Source organism: Prionailurus bengalensis, chromosome B1, assembly GCF_016509475.1.
Source record: "Prionailurus bengalensis isolate Pbe53 chromosome B1, Fcat_Pben_1.1_paternal_pri, whole genome shotgun sequence".
Taxonomy (NCBI): domain Eukaryota; kingdom Metazoa; phylum Chordata; class Mammalia; order Carnivora; family Felidae; genus Prionailurus; species Prionailurus bengalensis.
The window spans coordinates 165,273,321-165,293,308 of NC_057344.1; the positions used below are offsets into that span (position 1 = coordinate 165,273,321).

Sequence of the window (19,988 nt, forward strand, 5' to 3'; positions counted from 1 at the left end):
AGAATATAAAATATTAAATGTTTAATTTGTAGAGGTATCAATTTATCTTCATTAGCTGACACTTTCTATAGTCCTGGACCCAAACAAGACCTTGAGTAGCCCTGCAACACATCATTTTTTGGTTAAGAAAAACAAGTGAAGCATGTTTGACGGTATACTTTAAAATATTATTATTATGAGCAATGAGTTGCATCAGATACAGAAAGAATAAAAAGAGATTTTTTTTTCTTTCTTTTTCTTTTTCTTTTTCTTTTTTTTTTTTTTTTTTTTCCTTTTGCTCAAGATACCCCAGAGGAAGAGTGACCTTAGGGGCTGCTTGCTAATGGCAGCTGGTGTGCCTCTTACTATCTACCCACTACAGGAAAGCTGAGTTCATTCATGCAATGAATCTGATATTCACCTAGAATTCAGATAGTTTCAGGGATGCTTCAAACCGAATAGCAGTTGCTCATCCCATTACATTTATCCTTATGTTCTCCCCTTATGTATTCTAAGCTTTGAAAGCTTGTTTGCAACACATTTATGTTTCTTTTCTAATACGTTTCTTTGTGGGTATCACAAATTAATAATGTAATTATAATCGTTCTGCATCATAGCAGTACAAAGTAGACTGGTCCTTTCGCACAGTACTAACAGAATGTAGTCTTCTTTGTTTTTACCTCTCTTCATTCATTCTGGTGGCAGTATTTACAGCCTTCTGTTCACATGAGCACGGAGGAATGGGCCAGGGGGAAGGAAGCAGGTGTGGTTTTCTCATGTTATGTGTTCTCCCAGAGGTATCCCTCTGTATAATCAGTGATGTTACTGAGGGTCATGTTTTTACACATGTGAGTAGCATATGGAGGCAGGAAAAAGGTAGAAAGCTGCTAAGCTAAACCAAATGGATGTGGGTAAAGTTCAATAGTGGGTGAGACTCAGCCCACTTTATTTCATTACTTGGATAAACCCTAATTTTTTTTTTTTTAAGTTTATTTCGAGAGAGAGAGAGAGAAGGGGAGGGGCAGGGAGAGAGGGAGAGAGAGAATCCCAGGCAGGCTCCACGCCAGCACTGAGCTGACAGCGGGGCTGAAATTCACGGACCATGAGATCATGACCTGAGCCAAAATCAAGAGTCGGATGCTTAACCAACTGAGCCACCCAGGCGCCTTGCTAAGCTTTACTTTTATTTTAAAACACATTTATTGCGTTTGAATTACTGTGTTTATCCTAGAAATGTTATCCTAGTAATCATTAACAAATGATGGCTAATAGAGTCAGGAGTGTGTTACTTCAATGATGTATTTTATCTTCTGGTGACATCTTGTGTTTTCAGTTGATAAGCTCTATGAGCTCCGTAGCAGAGCACTGTCTCCCTTCCTTACTTCGCACCTTGTTTGACTGGTACAGACGCCAGAATGGAACTGAAGACGAATCTTATGAGTACAGGCCTCGATCTAGCACAAAGTCTAAGGGGTAAGTGGCTCCTTTCCCACTCTTCGACCCAGAATTGAAACACTTTCTGTGAAGGGGGTGATAGTGTTTTCAACTGAAGAGAGTTATTGTTTGATTTCTGAGCAAAAATATTGATTCCTGCTGTTATGAGACTGATAGTAAAGGGAAAGGATAGTCCATACCTAACTGTAAATCAAGGGAAGGCACCAGTTAAAGTAGGTGCTGCTCCACAGTCCTCACCACTGGGATAGTCACGCAAAAATGAATTTCAGGAGTGCCCTTTCAATAGTTCAGCGAGGATCTTTAACAGTTGTAGACGAAGTTAAGAAAATATTCAGACAAGGTCCCGATTCAGACAAGGTCCTTCCTGTTGTGAAGGGAAGCAACTGTTGTGATCCAGGAGGACTGGCCGACCCTGTATCACGATACCGTGAGACTGTCCTCGGTGCTCCAATCCCAGAACTTGTCTTCCCCCACTTCAGATTTTCCAGAGAGGTATTGGCTTTGCATGTTCAGAAGATGGTCCATAGTTTAGAATGGGGCTTGAGTCGATGCCATTTGTGATTTTTCAACTTAGATACGCGAACAGTTACCTGGCACTGTATTTTCACCAGAAGAGTTATTACTTTTGTTTCAGCTCTTAATTAAAAAAAATACTAATCAAAAATGGAGCAGTGCTAGATTTTCTAAGTAGAATTTAAAATACTTTTCTTACTGATTCCTTTAGAATGGGTTTAATTTCTGACAGATACAGTAGTGACATGTGTTTATAAATACTGTACAAAATATGCAACAAGAGAAAGAAAATGAGAATGTGTAATTACATACATTGGATAGCTTAAAAACAACTTGTACTAATAATAGCTAACCAATAGCTCTTTTAAAATTTATGGTCTTAAATGCATTCCTAATTTGGGGTTCTTGTTTCAGGGATGAACAGCAACGTGAAAGAGATTATCTTCTTGAGAGGAGAGACTTAGCCGTAGATTTCATTTTTTGTTTAGTTTTAGTTGAAGTTCTAAAGCAGGTAAGAAGCCCTTTTGTTTCTGCAGTGTCTGTGTTTCTTATTCTTATTTTGCCTTCATGTTTCATTTACCGTATTTAGGATGTTATGTCTACAATTCTGGCCCACGTTAACTAGATTTCTATCATTTAATTACACCTCTTTCAGTCGCCTACGGCTTTCATGGCCTGTACCTATCGTTTCCCATTCTTTTTACCTTTGTATGCCATCGCAGTTAGGGGATCTTGTTTGCAAAATTGAGCTGAGTAGTAATTGTGTTAAATGTGGGCTTCCAGCTGTGAATATAGTCTCCCTGTCTGTCATTCATGTACCTTAGTCCACTGTCAAAGGGTTTCTCTTCCGAAGGCATCAAGCCTGCCCTCCAACGTGTAATTGTCGTACGGTTGGAGTTGAGGAATAGGGGTGGTTTGACATGGGTGGGACCAAACTGTCAGGTGCGCATGGTCTTTGGACAAGTGATAATAAGTTTTTTATGTTTGATCAATGACTCTAGAATGCCATCATTGTTCTCACACTGTGCTCATGAGTTTCACGTCTGAGTGGCACAGTCAGTAAAGCTATAAGCATGTAATGTCTGGTATCATGTATGTTTTTACTATTCAAAATCAGTGCAGGTATTTAAATGTATACCCCCCAAAAAGTATTCTTTGGTCTATTTTTGGTTTTTTGTTTAATAAAGCCAACTATTTTGTTCAAATGCATGAAAGTATTTTTTGCTGGTTTGTAGTCTTTAAAAAGTTATAGATCATTCAAAGATGAACCACATATTTCCAGCCATGCACACTGTAATGTTTTGAAAAGAGTTAGCTAATCTAAAAGAAATAAAACACATTTTGCACATGGCAGGTTTGGACAAGGAGTTTTGTTTTTGTTATGTAAGATGGAATGGAATTTATAACACGAAAACAAACAGCAAATGTGAGATATAAAAGTTAATTGACAGACTGTTTTTTGACATAGGCAATGTAAAATTATTTGAATTATATATTTCTTTATACTTTGTTTTTATGACATAATGGGAAATTATTGAAATCCGAATATCTGAAATCTACAAATAAAAGTTTTAAATAGGAAAACCAGAAAACTGAGTTAATCAAAGGTGAAAATCACTTTAATTACTTTGTACCTTTCATCAAAGTTTTTTACTAGATGTAGGAAAGAAATTCCCTCTGGGAGTTGTGCAAACAAGCCCAATTTGCTTTCTGTGATCTCAGTTCAGCCAGGATCCCAAGACCTGAAGCCAAATTAATTAGGGATAGAAGAGAGCTGAGGACCAGAACCGCCACTGACCATGAATGAACTTTGCCTAGGACTCATGCTGGTTGACCTCTAGCATCTCTTGTGTGCTGATGTAGGTTGTGTGAGTGGTACGGTAGCCACCATTTGCACTTCTTTGCTTAATTAAATAGTATAGGGTTTCTTCTTTAAGCAGGTGAATTGTAAACTTCCCAAGACATACAAGACCCTCTCTGATCTGGCTCCATTATGCCTTTTGTCCTTTGTTTCCCAAGACATTCTTTGACTTGCCAATCAGTCTCTCAGCTGAAAGTTGCCCCTAATTGTAGTTTCAAAACTTAAGTGCACAGACAACCCTGTTTAGGTTTTTCTCTCTCCTTCTCTTCCTCCCCCACCTCCTCCCCTGTTCTTTCCCCTTCTCCATCATCTTTGTCTTCATCCTCCTTCCTTCCCCCTTCTCTTAAAAAATAATCCAGATAGGTCTTCTAGTGGAGAAAGCCATAAGGATCTATAAACTTGAGGCCATTTTTTCATTGGGCTTGTTTTTTCAAGTCCATTGCACGAAATCCCTTCAGAACTGTGGTTCACGTGGACTCGGAGTGTGAAAAAAGGAAATACAGCAGCTTTAATAGCTAATCTTGGTTTTTGGTTCCGTTTCCATATTGTTCCAACCCATAGTAGCCTTTCCACTAGCTCTTTTCTCTCTTTTACCATTATCCTCATACTTTTCATTCAGTTGAACCCATGAAAGAATAAAATACATCACAAAGAACACGGCTATATTTTATTTATTAAAAATCTTACATAGGTCTTTTTTCCCTAGTAAAAGGCAAGTCTTTTTAGCTTCTTCAAAACTAATAAAACCCGAGAAAATGAAGTAAAAATCAATAGGACTTTCTGAAATATCATGACAAACTAACCCAATTTTCTACCATGTCAAAGTGATGTAGGGTTTAATAGATCTGGAGACTAATCAATGTAATATATCTTGGATTTAATAGGACTTTTACTTTTGCCCCACATAATAGACACATATTAAAACATGACTCCGTTTTATTTGATGAGATGGATGGCCCCAGGAGTACTGAAGTATTGATACATGGTTGGGCCAGTCTTAAGGAGGAGTAAATATTACTTACGAGTTAGTCCTTGACCTCATCTGTTATAAATTTTTGTTTCTTAAATAATTGGTCATGTCTTCCTGTGTGTTTAGAACTCTTTATGATGCATAAAGGCTCTATATCCTTTGTATCAGCTGGTCATTATAATAAACTGGGAGACCTCCAGGGCAAGTGTTTTCATCAGCTTTGTCATTTCCTTGCTGTGTAACTTGGGCAAGCTATTAGCCACTAACTCTTTCTTCCTCTGTAAAAGAGGGAGGATAACAGAATCCTTTTTGAGAATCATGAGTGTTGAATACAGTAATGCTGGGACATGGAACGTGCCCAATAAATATTATCTGTTATTTTCATTTTGCAGATGAAGAAATATTGTTAATTTTGTGACTCACTGATGATTATAAAGCTAGTTCACTTTCTCCTCCCAAGCTTTTTCTCCTGTTAATAATAAAAATATTGGTAAAATCAGTGATACAAAATTAGGTGAAATGGCCAGCATCTTGGAAAATTAAATTAAAGTTTTAATCATAACACGTTAGACAAAGAATTGAGTTCGTATAAATGAGATGAAATTAGTATGATTCACTGTGGGAACAGAATTAATTCAAGATGGTGGAGGACTGATTTTATTTTTTCAAGAAAGTCAAACATAATTTGGGGGTCATGGCCAACTGCAAATTGTAGCAGGTTACTACCAAAGGCTTTCAAATCCATGATAAAAGCATGTTTAAGCAGCAACATAAACATTTAGAAAGTTTGAAGCAGTTTTCTTTTCATTTAAATTTTAGTCAGACATTTACTCATTGAGACAAATAAGATTGGAAAACTTGGTTTGTGACCACTGCCAACTCTTGGCTTAGTTTTATTCGTGCTGTTATGAAGTATCAGAAGGTGGAGTACCTCCTTAGTATTTTCAGATTTAACATTAGCATCTTAGACGTGGATGAGCATCCCTGAAGGGTATGCAGTGATTTGTGGTTTTTCTGAGGCTGAATGTGTTCATTCCCCTTTGCATTGAGGACTGGCCCTTTAGGTAATGAATGAGCTTTGCTGACTCCCCAGTATCCAAATCTCAACCTGATTTTATTGTTTTTCACTTTCAAGATGTGATAAAAGCATTAAAGCTTGAGAGGTGGTAGTGGGAATAGCCTTGGAATAACACGTGGGTATTCCTTTGTTTTGTTTGTTTTTCTAAGTTTTTATTTGTTTAAGTAATCTCTATAGGCAATGGGGGCTTGAACTCATGATCCCGAGGTCAAGAGTTGCATGCTCCTCTGACCAAGCCAGCCAGGCACCCCTGGGTGCTCTTCAGAGTCTACTAGATATATCCTTCTTGAATGTTGAAGTCGAGTTAGAGCGGCTTCTAAAATCACACAAGTGACAAGATCTGAAAAGCCTGGATACTGTGAGTGGGAATATTACTCCATGAAAGGAGAACTTTTTCTCTATAAACCCAAGTGGGATTCTTCCCCACCCCTGCCACCTTGTGTTTGAGATTCAATTTGGGAGTATTTTTATTATTATTACTGTTATTATTGAAAATAGGGGGTGAAGTGTAGGGATTGTAAGAATGTCTGTGCATCCTGATAATGTTCATTCTTAAAATGTTTAGAAGTTGTGCTTGTTTTCTTCCAAAAATTAGAGAAAAGATCTATTTCTTCTTTTATTTCCTGTTTCTGTGGGTTTTGTTTTTGTTTTTGTTTTTGGCTATAATATGATAAAACTGGAAGTTTTTCTTTCCTTACGTGTTTCCTTTATTAAATGCATTTTGATAGCGCACAGTGTATTCTAGAGAGGTACACACCCAACTTCTGAACTTCGGTTCCCTCGTCTGTCAAATAGGAGACAAATACCTACCTTGTAAGACTAAGTGTTACAAACGCTATTTATAAAAATCCTTAACTAATACCTGCCATGCAGACACATAAAAAGTGTTGATGGTGGCGGTCGTTGGGTAGTAAGTAATAAAGAGTACACAGCGTGGCTAAGTAGTGTCCCTAGCTGTCATTGTCAGACTTGAGGCATAGCTAGACCAAATGAGACTGTTCAGGAGAAATTATAGGTTTATGTTAACTTGTATTTCACATCTCCGGCCTGGAGCATATTAAACATCCCTGTGAGGAAAGCAATATGGTAAAACCACAACACAGCACACGGTAAGTGGAATATAAAAAATTAGATCACAGAAATGCAGTGTTGCATTATTGCAAGGTCAGTGAAGTGTCTGGGGCCAGCCCATATGACTAGCACCATGAATTCTGGAATAAGTTCCGGAAGTCAGGCTGACTGATCCAAGACTAGCCTATTCCTGACTAAAGTTTGGTTTCGCATGGTGGTAGGTATCTGCTCCGTTTTAACTCTCAGTGGGTGGCCACAGGCTGACTGGGATGTATGGGACAGCAGCTTCGATTGTAGCAATGTTTTCATTACCTTAGGGCCTATTTTATGGGCCCAACTGAGGGAAGATCAGGCTGGGAGAATACAGGGCCTCCCTGCTTCTTGAATGGGCTCTGGTTTCCTGCCATTTTTCCCTCCCAGGCTTTGCCTCAGTATCTCCACCCTTATATTCTAGTCCCTTCATCTGCCCTACATTCTCAGAAGGTAAGAATTCTCGCCTGGTCCCTTTGAGAGATAGAAGGAAAAGGTGGGAGGACAAGAATCAATCTCCAATTGTAATATTCTCGATTTTTCTCTCCGGGCTAGTGATGATAGGGTTCCAATCTTTTGCGTGCATTTACAGATGGGGAAGTGGAAACTTCCTCGTGGTTACATAACCAGTAAAAAGAGAAGCATTGGTTTCATTAAACCAAACCAAAATCCATGGTCTTTCTATACTTTTATGACTTATCTTTCTGTATTTTTAATGAAAAACAGTTTATTGTATAAAGGTTTGATTATATATAGTTTACTTACAATAAGTTCGTCAGCTTGGTGTGGATGTAAGGAGCACTTGGGGAATACTGTTTTCAGTTTCTTCTTAATACGAGATAATAGTGTTTTCCTAAAAAGAGGTATTCAGACTACCAAGTAAAAGATTGTCGTGCCTCTACTTAATTGATGAGCCAGTATTCTGAAATTCCTTTATCAATGAGACATGATTGTTACACTTTTATGGTGATGTGTTTGCCTATAAAAGATTTAAAAGCTTCTTATAATTATACATTCATAAAATTCCTAGTTAAGTATCTCTGCTTAAAGAAATTATGGGTTTAAAATTTAGTCTTCCATTGTGGGACAAAGGTTAAGTTGTTCTTGTAGAGTCTGAATTCTTTTTTTTTTTTTTTAATTTTGTTTTTATGGTTTATTTATTTTCGAGAGCAAGAGAGACAGAGCCTGAGTGGGGGAGGGGCAGAGAGAGGGAGACACAGAATCCAAAACAGGCCCCAAACTCCAAGCTGTCAGCACAGAGCACAACGCAGGGCTCAAACTCACGGATTGTGAGATCATGACCTGAGCCAAAGTTGGATGTTTAACTGACTGAACCACCCAGGAGCCCCTAGAGTCTGAATTCTTGAACCTTACTATGTAGAAGAAATTCAGTTTCTGCACAGTATTAACGTGGGATGTTCAAATCTCAGCTTCCACCAACAGACGAGTAAACTTCTTTCCTGTATCATAAGGCTACTATTTTTAAAAGGTTCATTGAGAACTAAGAAAGGTTGAGTTTGGATTACAGCTGCTTCTTCACTTAATCCCTATTTGATTTTGTGATGGAGTGCATTTTCTTCAAACTCGATTCCAGGCTCAGTCCTTCAGGACAGTCCCAATTTCTAGGAAATCTGCGATGAATGCTCTGATTCTCCTCTGGTCAACAACAAATACCAACCCACTTAGCCAAGATAGAGCTATAGCCTTCCGTCCTGGAGTAAAAGTTCACTGTGAACCTTCCAAAGCTGTGTCAGCTACCTGTATCCCTCTGCTGGCACGGTATTTTAAGAGTGATGCTAGGGGCACCCAGGTGGCTCAGTGGGTTGAGCATCCAACTCTTGATTTCAGCTCAGGTCATGATCCCAGGGTCATGAGATTGAGAGCCCCGCATTGGGCTCCACGCCCTGCTTAAGATTGTCTCTCTCTCCCTCTGCCCCTCTCCCCTGCTCGTGTGCATGCGCGCGTATGTTCTCTCAAATAAGTAAGTAAGTAAGTAAGTAAGTAAGTAAGTAAGTAAGTGTGCTAGTATTCTTCCTGCTGTGCGAGTTTAGTCACCTTTCTCATTGAGCTGAATCCGTGTCAATGAATAGTTACTTACTGGATTTCTTGTGTTTCTTGTCTCTCATTACAGTGTAATTGTGGTTACTGTTTCTAATGTTTCTCACCTATTTACTAGGTTTGAACTAGCTCCTGATCATTATTCTGGGCTAAATTCAGCTCCTTCCTCATAGACTCTTGGTTTGCCTTTGTAACAAATAAATTATCTTTATTTTAAATAAAAATCTCTCCTTTGTCAAACCCTCAAGGAACATTCTCACCATCTTTGAATAATTAGAATTCTCTGCTTTTCTTTGCCCTAGTCTAGTTTGTGGCTGTCTTGGTAATATGAAAATTTCTATTACAATTTTACCCTATTGACGAAGTGTTCTATAACGTATGTTGTTAAACCTTGCAAGGAAATGTGTAATTCCCGTGCATTTTTTGTTTTAATTGGACTTCCAGCAAAAGAATGTGATAAATCATGATCCTGGCTCCAGACACACTGTCATCATTGACCTCTGTGTGTTTGTTTACACTGTACTGATTACCTGTGAGCTCCACCAATACCTATAATTTAAGTCTCATTATGTGAATCTCTCCTAGTTCATTGCCTGGCTACCCTCTTCCCATTTTTCTGATTTTTATGTTAATTATTCTCTTTAAAAAAATGCTTTCCTATATGTTTGAATATTAAGTTTCTCTTGTCTTTGAACTTCATAAAAAAATGTATCATACGTATATTGTTCTCTGGGACTTAACATTTTCACTCAACAGTATGTTGTTAGAATTAATCCATGACGTGTGTGGCTATACATTATTTTTTTCTTGGGCATGTAACTGCTAGTGTGTTGGGGCTCCACCTTCTTAGGTTCATTCCTGGAGCCCTGCAGACTAAACTGACAGATGTCAGATTATCAGGAGAAAAGGTTTATGACATATGCATATGGAGGCCTTCGTAGGGAAACAGTTGAATACACAAAGAATGGTTAAGCCCCAAAACTTAACAAAGCTCAGTACGTTGTGAAGTGACAAGACAAAGGAAAAATGTTTGGGCTTCTAGGGGTGGTAAATTGGGAAAAGGAAAATACGTGAGGGAAACTAATGGAAGATAAGGGCTCTTTAGTAAGTTTGTGCAGACCTGTCTCCTTACCAAGTCTTCTTCTTTTTGTGGTACAGGAAAGAGGAGGGGAGACTGCTTTTAGGCAGAAAGGGGGAGGGTGGAGAGCTCTTCCTGCACCTGCTGTTTCTCAGTTGCCTTCAGCTCAAAATAATTCTCAAGCCGAAGTGCCACATTTTGTGGTGGCATACTTTGATCTGCTTCACTAGATGGTAGGCTGTGTAAAAAATTGATTTAAACTTACACCAGCAATGTCTGTGAAATCTGATTCATTTACATTATCTGTGCTGTTTGGTGTTGTCAGGCTTTTCCCCACTGAATAGGTGTAAATGATACTTTGTGTACTTTCATCATCCTTATTACTAATTAAGCATCTTTTCATATGTTTATCATCTTAGGAATAAGTACAACAAAGGGCAACAACAGAAAATTATAAAACCTTGCCAAAAACTTAAAGAAGTGAAAAGATACTCCATGTAAATGAAGAAGAATACAGTTAACCCCAAATTGATCTATAGATTCATTGCAACTCCAGTAAAAATCCTAACAGTTTTTATGTAACTTGGGTGACTCTAGATTGAATATGGAAGAACAGTGGGCCAAAAGTGGCTAAGTGCTCTCTGAAGAAGAATAAAGGGGACTTTCAGTATCAGACAGCAAACTTATTTATAAAGTCTGATAATGGAGACCGTATGATTTTGGTACCGACATATAAAAATTAATAGAATAGTGAGCTCAGAAGCAGATCCACAAATATTTAGAACTTGAATATATATCAGCGGTGACTTGTGTAATCTTTAAAAAAATTTTTTTTCTAATCTTTATTTTTGAGAGAGGGAGAGACAGTGCAAATAGGGGAGGAACAGAGAGAGAGGGAGACACAGAATCAGAAGCAGGCTACAGGCTGCGAGCTGTCAGCACAGAGCCTGATGCAGGGCTTGAACCCACGAACCGCGAGTTCATGATCTGAGCCAAAGTTGGATGCTTAGCCCACTGAGCCACCCAGGTGCCCCTAAAATCTTTGATCCATCAGTTCCTCCTTTTGGGCTCTTTCCCTTGGAACTATACAAGTATATAAAGTTAGATGTCGAAGATTTTTTTTTTTTTTTTTTACAGCACCAGAGGATCCTTTATTTCACAATCCGTGAACATTTTAAATAAGAAAATATTCTAAAAAGAATATGAAAACATTTTCCAATTGTTAAAACATTTTTTAAATGCTTGCTATGTAATTATACGTAACATAGAGCCAGTTCTCACCTTGCAATAAAGTGCTCCTAAAGTTAATGCATACACAAATTGTTTGAGACTCATAATGCATTTTTTCCTGTAGGAGTCATGTGATATATTATGGGTTTTTCAGATATTAATCCATAACAATCATTCTAATGTTATATGTATATAATGTTATATGTATATATATAAGTATATGAAGACTGTAAATTTCTTGAAACTGGGAATCGTCCTATACACATTTAAATTTCACTTTCTAGCAGACAGCTTTGCATATGATGGGTCCTCCAATAAACACTCCTTAAACAGTTCATTTTTTTAAGTACCTAACGTGTTATGGCAGCTGTTTTGGAGTCCAGTTTTAAGTCTCGAAATCCTGGCTCTGCTACCTACAGGATGTAAGTCATTGAGCAAATTATATAATCTCGCTGCACCTCAATTTATTTGTCTATTAAAACTGTGATAACCATAATACCTACCTCATAATGTTGTGGGGAGTAAATGAATTATTACATATAAAATACTTATAAAATAACAGTACTTACGTAGCAGGATTCAATGCACATTAAATATTATTAGCTTTTAAGCACATCTCCCCAGCTAAATTATAAACTCTTTGAGACAGAGGCAATGTCCTATACTTTTTATAATACCAGAGTCTGTATAATTTCTTACATGATATATGCATTAAATGAGTATTTATAAAAGTATGTAATAAAAGGAATGAATGAATGATTATATGCTTACAATACTTTCTCCATAAAAAATCAAATATACACAGGATTGGTAACATTCTAACATTTGTTACAGTAAAAAAAAAAATGTGATCAGAAATTAAATAAAATTTAAGACTTATCAGAGAACTACAAGTATAAGTAAGAGGAGAAAAGAAACAGAAATCACTACCAATGGGAAATTCTTCCTTATATTTTAGACCCTGGAAGACAGGGACTTTTATCCTATGTTTCTTTTTTTTTTTTTAATTTAATTTTTTATTTTTTTAGATTTGCATCCAAATTAGTTAGCATATAGTGCAACAATGATTTCAGGAGTAGATTCCTTAGTGCCCCTTACGCATTTGGCCCATCCCCCCTCCCACAACCCCTCCAGTAGCCCTCAGTTTGTTCTCCATATTTATGAGTCTCTTCTGTTTTTCCCCCCACCCTGTTTTTATATTATTTTTGTTTCCCTTCCCTTATGTTCATCTGTTTTGTCTCTTAAAGTCCTCATATGAGTGAAGTCATATGATATTTGTCTTTCTCTGACTAATGTCACTTAGCATAATACCCTCCAGTTCCATCCACGTAGTTGCAGATGACAAGATTTCATTCTTTTTGATTGCTGAGTAATACTCCATTGCGTGTATGTGTGTGTGTGTGCGTATATATATACCACATCTTCTTTATCCACTCATCCGTCAATGGACATTTGGGCTCTTTCCATACTTTGGCTATTGTTGATAGTGCTGCTATAAACATGGGGGTGCATGTGTCGCTTCGAAATGACACACCTGTATCCCGTGGATAAATGCCTGGTAGTGCAATTGCTGGGTTGAAGGGTAGTTCTATTTTTGATTTTTTGAGGAACCTCCATACTGTTTCCCAGAGTGGCTGCACCAGCTTGCATTCCCAAAATGTCTAAGATGTTTATAACATCATATTGATTATTGAAAATCTAGAATGACATGGCAGGCGATAGGAAGCTCATTAAATACATCGTATACTGAGTATTATGTGGCCATTGAAAAGAAAGGAGGAGCTCTAACTACTGCCATGGAAAGAGGAGGCATCATTTTCTTAAGAAAAATCAGGTGTGTGGGTGTGGATAGGAAAAGTCTGGAAGGATATGTATCAAGCTATTGATAGTGATTGTATATGGGAGAAGGGACAGGGATTTTACTTTCTGGTTTTAAATATTTTCATTTGGTTTACATATTTGGAAGTAGCATATAGTTTTTAAAGAACTAAACAAAACAAAGATATTTAAATTACGATTTTCTAATACTAATAAGGCCATGAATAGTTTTAAATTGTTGGAAAAGTTGGTGTCATTTTGGCTACTGTTAATGATAGAAAAATCAGACTATATATGGAATGTGTGGCTGGCTCAGCCAGAGGTTGCTTTCCCATAGGTGTTGCAGAGAGGTACGTGTGAGTGTCTTAATTTCCTGACAATTACAGTAAATCAGCAATAACGACTACTTTTTCCCCTTTATGGGCCTAGTTCAAGGATTTGTGATTATACAGCTAATATTCTTAAATTTAGAGGTTATTAAATTAGATGAGTAACTAAATTCTCTGAGAAAATAATAGAATCCTTAGAAAAAGGGCAGATTGACAAATTAGTAATTGATCATACCATGGAAATGAAAACTGGTTCTTGATTTAATTAGTTGAAATGTGGAGAACACTCATAAGACTTATAATCTACTTAGCTCTTGCTGATTTTATGATTTTTTCATTCTAGATTCCTGTTCATCCTGTGCCCGATCCCTTAGTTCATGAAGTTCTAAACTTAGCTTTTAAGCACTTTAAACATAAGGAAGGGTAAGTAAAATACTAACTTGGGATTGTTGCTTTTCTCCTAGTCCAGGGTTAGACTGTTTAAGTATAATTTGAACTCTCTCTGATCATTTGTTTTGTTTTTAGAGTTCAAAGCATTTATCTTCCTTTTTCTTTTTCTTTCTTTCTTTCTTTCTTTCTTTCTTTCTTTCTTTCTTTCTTTCTTTCTTTCTTTCTTTCTTTCTTTCTTTCGAATCCCCACAAAATGCTTCTCGGAAAGTTTGTTTGCCTGTTTTAGTAGGCTTCATGCCCAATGAGGGGCTTGAATTCATGACCCTGAGATCAAGAGTTTCTTGTTTTACCAACTGAGCCAGCCAGGCACCCCCATTGAAAGATTTTATTAAAATAATTCTTAAAACTGTTGATTGGATTTATAAGAATTAGAAGGCTAAATTTCACGACAAAGTAAAACTCAGAGCTAGGTGAAAATTTGTGTGGTTTTTATTATTCTACAGATGACTCTTCAGAAACAAACTTTGTAACCCTCTGATGAGAAACTTTCAGATTTATGTAAAAGAGAGTTTATAGAAAAATTTAACAGCACATTTGTTCTCTTTTGTTTCAGATATTCAGGAACCAACACTGGGAATGTGCATATTATTGCAGATTTATATGCAGAGGTGATAGGGGTTCTTGCCCAATCAAAGTAAGTATTTAAATCACCGATTTCAGTTGTATTTTAGAATGCTTCATTGTAATTGACAATGACAGCATTAGATCTAATTTTTTTCATAGTTATTTTGCAGTCTCCTCCACTTTTTATTACTTAGCTGCTCTATTTCTTAGAGGATTTTAAAGTAATATCCATACATTAAGTATACAACTTGTTTTCATTTATTCGGGGTTTTCCATAAATGTCTGAATTGAGGAAGTCAGAAAAGTGCCAGGAATAGTCAGGACATTACCTTATTTATTTCTAACTATTCTATGAGAAGTGTTTTTTCACATCCTTTTTTGTTTGTTTGTTTTTTAAGAACTCTACAGAGCTAATAACAACTTTTAATACTTTCTAGTTGAATGGTTTTACTTCTGAGATGGCATCTCAGTGTTTTCCTCCAAATCATTTTATTTAACACTAAATAGAATTTTGGATAGGTAGAAGAGATTCCAAAAAAGAAAGAGAAGATACTAGATGATTCCATAAAGGTGTTATTCATTAGGAGTTACACCCATTGAATTGTCTTGAACCATCATTATAGTAAAGAGTAAAAAAGTTTATCTGTAGTATCTTGTGGTTGATCATAAGACTATGGAAGAGTTTGAATTTCCTTTGTTGCCACTGGGAAATTTGTAAGGTAAAAAATTATCAATTCAGATTTTCTTAGATGTCATTTAAGAAGTGTTTGGTCCTGAAATCATCAGATAAAACCCTTTCTAAATTCTAAAAAGCCAAGTACAATTCTTGTTAATGTTTGCTTCCTGTGAGTGTAGTGGCTGATCATTATTATGAGAAATTTAATAGAAGAGAAAAACCCTTGGATTCTAGTGTTATTGCGATGGGAAGGTTTTTATCCATTGTATATTGTCTTTTTACAATGCAAAAGAATATATTCGTGGAAAATGGTATTATATTCTCCAAGACTCAAATGGAAATGGCTAAGTAATATATCCTATCATATATCCATATTTCATTAATACGCAATTTTCTTTTTTCCCTCTGTAGTCAATAACGATTAGAAAATATGCTTCATTTCCCATTTTAACTTTTCAGAAACTGGTTTCCCCCAGTAACATTAACAGTAAAATCTTTAGCTGTTTCATAATAAATAAAGGGGGAAATTAAGTATTTTTGATTATTAAACTGGTAAGTATCTTTTTGCAATGTAAGCAGAGAAAAAACTTAGTAGACTTACCAGTTGTGGTCATTTGAATCCAGGATGGTGCTTACATTTGAAAGCATTTTGATTCTTGAGCTTAGTCACATTGTGTGAGACCGTGTGCCCCACTCCTCTCCTTCAGTTTTTCTCCAGCATAAGGAGAAACTAATTTTAAGTGATGGTAGTCTAAAATTGATTGATTCATGTCTTTGAACACATTTATAGTCTCCAATCCGTTCTCCATATAACTCAAATTACAGGTTTTATAAAAAGGAGTACAAACTGGAGACACTATCTGATTTATGGGGTAGATTATTTGATTTGATTTGACTATGATTATTAACGATTAAATGGTCATGGAGCTGTATTGACGATGTTGTAGGAATAAAGACATCTTATTATATCTTCTTAAGGAACTTCTAACTTTAAAATAACGGAACAGCAGATTTCAAATAATATCAAATAACTTGATTTCCCTCTGTGCTTTTGTAGTAATTTTGATGAGGGTAGAGAAAGGACATAATGTTTACGTAAAGTATCTTTTGATTTCAACCTTGAGTATCATGTGGGACATTAGTGTTTTGAATTCCTATCCACTTATGTATTCGTGTATATTAAAGATTTCAGGCTGTGAGGAAGAAGTTTGTGACAGAATTGAAAGAACTGCGGCAAAAGGAACAAAGTCCCCATGTGGTACAAAGCATCATCAGCTTAATAATGGGGATGAAGTTTTTTCGAGTAAAAATGTATCCTGTAGAAGATTTTGAAGCATCATTTCAGTTCATGCAGGTGATATACCTTCTCCATTGTGGTGATTGGAATTAGCCTAACAGTGGTTATGCTTGCTCTTCGTGACTTAATATAAGGAAACATATGTATATTACTAAATATAAATTGCATGACCAAATGACACCTGCCTTTTCCAAATAAGGTCACGTGGTGAGGTACGCTGGGTTAGGATTTCAATACATGAATATATATATTCATGGCATCGTTAGTAATTCTTCAGTTCCAGTGTTAAATTGCCAGTGGTGTGAATTTACTTTCTTTTTAAATTTGAGTGTGTTTTGACTTTAGCTTTTTGGTAAAATCGCAGTATTTACAAACTTACCATGATATTAAAAATTCTTAAACCTAATATATACCTCTTTGCCCCTCCAGGAATGTGCTCAGTATTTCTTAGAAGTAAAAGATAAAGATATAAAGCATGCACTTGCTGGTTTATTTGTGGAGATTCTTATCCCTGTAGCTGCTGTAAGTGTACTTTAATTTCTATATTGTCTGTTAAAAGTACCTTTTCACTGAAGAAGTTGCCACGTGAAATAGTCTTACTTTCCGGTAATGTCATAGACTGTTATGTGGGAAATTTGAATGTCGTATGGATATGGGGAAAATGGTTATTAGCCAAATGTCAGTAGAGCATTGATTAGCCTTTTAATTAAAAGAATGGGCCCAGGTCCTTAAGATTCAGAGACTGCAAGGAGGGCAGAGTATTTGCAACCCAGCCTCTAGGTAACGGCTGCCTGAAGCAGCTCAGTGCAAAATACTGCATTTACTCGCGGCTTCTGCTTCTTACAGTATGGTGGCCATTTTAACAGCCTGTACTGTAACATATATCTTGGAATTTACAGGACTGTCTCGATTTTAAGTGTTCTGTAGTTGCTATTGATATTCGTCCCACCTGTCAAAATAGGTATTCCAAATTATTTAGAAAATATGATTATTATAAATATATTATTTATATAACATAATTTCTAGGGCAGCAGATTTATAGAAGCCTTTCTTGACATAAAAGTAGTGTGTTATTTGAAAATAATTTTGCAGTTACTAGTAACAGCATGCTATAAATAGGATTAAGGGATTTTATAATACTTAGATGCTAGGTTTGTTTCCTGGGGTTTTTGTTTGTTTGTTTTTACCCATTTCAGTTGTTCTGTATGGTATGTGATATGCAACTCACTTTCAGTATACTACATATTGCTGCATAAATGATATTCTTTTCATGTATATATATATTATATATATCATCATTTCATTTTAAACTTGAAGTAAAATTGACATACAGTATGCATATTTAAAGTATATAATTTGACATGTGTATGCACATGGGAAACCATCACCATAATCAGGATAATGTACATATCTGTCACACCCTGGAAGTTTCCTTATTTTCCTTTTTAATCCACCCCCCCCCCCCCCACTACCACTCACCTCACCTTTGGGTAGTGCAACTATTCATCTTCTTTCTGTCACTCTACATTAGTTTTGGTTTTCCTAGAATTTTATATTAATGGAGTTTTACAGTACAAAGCCATTTTTTGGCTTCTTTTACTCTGCATAATTATTTTGAGTTCCAACTATGTTGTAGAATGTATCAGTAGGTTTTTCCTTTCTCATCGTTGCATAGTATTTCATTGCATAGACATAGACATACCACAGTATAGATAACACCACAGTTTGGTTGTGGTCATCTGTTTTGCATCCGTTTGTTCCAGTTTTGGGCTGTTACATATAAAGCCGCTGTGAACATTTATGTCCAAGTCTATGTATGGGACATATGCTTTTATTTACTTTGGGTAAATATCTAGGGATGGAATTGGTGGACCAAGTGGTAGCTATATGTTTGATTGTTAAAGAAATTGTCATACAACGTTCCAAAGTTGTTGCATCGTTTTGTATTCCAAGGAGCCGGATGTGAGAGTTCTAGTTCCTCCACATCCTCACCAACACTTCTTTGGCCAGTTATTTTAGTTTTAGCCATTCTGCTAGTTGTGTTGTGGTGTCTCACTGGGGTTTTAAAATTTGCATTTCCCTAATGACCAATGATTTTGAGCGTCCTGTATTTGCTGTCCATATGTTTTCTTTGGCAAAATGTGTGTTGGAATCTTTTCTTATTTTTTAATATGGAGTTGTTTGTATTCTGATTGAGTTTTAGAGATATATTTTTATGTATCTTAAAAATATATTTTGGGGACACCTGGGTGGCTCATTTGGTTGAGGGTCTGACTCTTGGTTTTTGGCTCAGGTTATGATCTCCCGGTTTCGTGAGTTTGAGTCCCACAGCGGGCTCTGCACAGCTGGCGGCTCGGAGCCTGCTTAGGATTCTTTCTCTCCCCCTCTGTCTGCCCCTCCCCCACTCACCCTATCTCTGTCTCTCTCAAATAAATAAATAAACTTAAAAAAAAAAAAAGGTGGACAGGGAGGGGTGCCTGGTTGGCTCGGTTGAGTGGCAGACTCTTGATATCGGCTCAGGTTATGATCTCACGTTTCATGTGTTGGAGCCCTGCATGGGGCCTCGCTCTGACAGCACAGAGATTCTCTGTGCTTGGGATTCTCTGTCTTCCTCTCTCTCTGCCTCTCCCCTGTGCTCACTCGCACGCTCTCTCTCTCAAAAATAAATAAATAAACATTTTAAAAAATAAAATAAAATGAAGTTTTAAAGTCTTAGAAGAAAAAAAAGAAAAGGTAGACAGGGAACTGGAAGCAAAGTGAAAGTTTTAAAATATTAATGACCGTGATTGGCATGATTTTTTTTTTTTTTACCTGTCTTGAATATTTACTTTGAGGATTTAAAAAAAAAATTGATTCTTTTTTAATGGGTACAAACAAAAGTCATGGATAGAGCTCAGTAGGTAGTGTGAGTCAGATAGCCCCCCACCCCAGGTTTCAGCCAAGTCTGGGGTTGTTATTTTATTATTATTATTTTTTTGATAAAATAAACCTATCATTTATCAAACCGTCAGGTTTTAGTCTATTTTCATTAGTGCATGTATTTCAATTTCTTTTTCTAGAAGTGGTTTGGGTTGCTGCTTCTCTATCCCACATTGTCATTTGTGCTTCCCCCTTGTCTGAAAATCTGTTTTTGCCAGATACCTAACTGGGATTAGGTTGTATTTTTAAGGTAATTAATCAAAAGGAGCAGGTTGTAGGAGGGAAGACCCTTGACGGTCCTTGCGGTCCATGAGTATTGTGTTACCTGATTCTTCTTTTATGCCGTGTTTGTGTTTGTAGTTTGTTTGCTAAGGCAGCCCTCATAAAGTGCCTCAAACTAGGTGGCTCAAATAACAAAAATTATTGTCTCACAGTTACGGTGAGACCAAGGTGTTGGTGGGTTGATTCCTTCTGAGGGCTGTGAGGAAGCATCTGTTCTGTGCCTCTCACCTAGTTTCTGATATCTTTGGCATTCCTTGGCTTATAGAATCAGCACCTGAGCTCTGCCTTCATTTTTGCGTGGTGTTCTCCTTGTGTACGTCTTTGTCCAAA

General features: G+C 36.7%; 1 protein-coding gene across 9 annotated transcripts in view; it reads left to right on the forward strand.

Moving 5' to 3' along the window:
• Positions 1-19,988, forward strand: part of FRYL (FRY like transcription coactivator) — a 272,325-nt gene that overhangs the window by 135,761 nt on the left and 116,576 nt on the right. For all 9 annotated transcript variants that reach the window (XM_043572703.1, XM_043572706.1, XM_043572705.1 and 6 more), the window contains 6 exons: positions 1,313-1,452; positions 2,362-2,458; positions 13,814-13,893; positions 14,474-14,554; positions 16,346-16,514; positions 16,887-16,979. In XM_043572703.1, the coding sequence (XP_043428638.1) occupies positions 1,313-1,452; positions 2,362-2,458; positions 13,814-13,893; positions 14,474-14,554; positions 16,346-16,514; positions 16,887-16,979 (660 nt within the window). The remainder of the gene's footprint in view (positions 1-1,312; positions 1,453-2,361; positions 2,459-13,813; positions 13,894-14,473; positions 14,555-16,345; positions 16,515-16,886; positions 16,980-19,988) is intronic.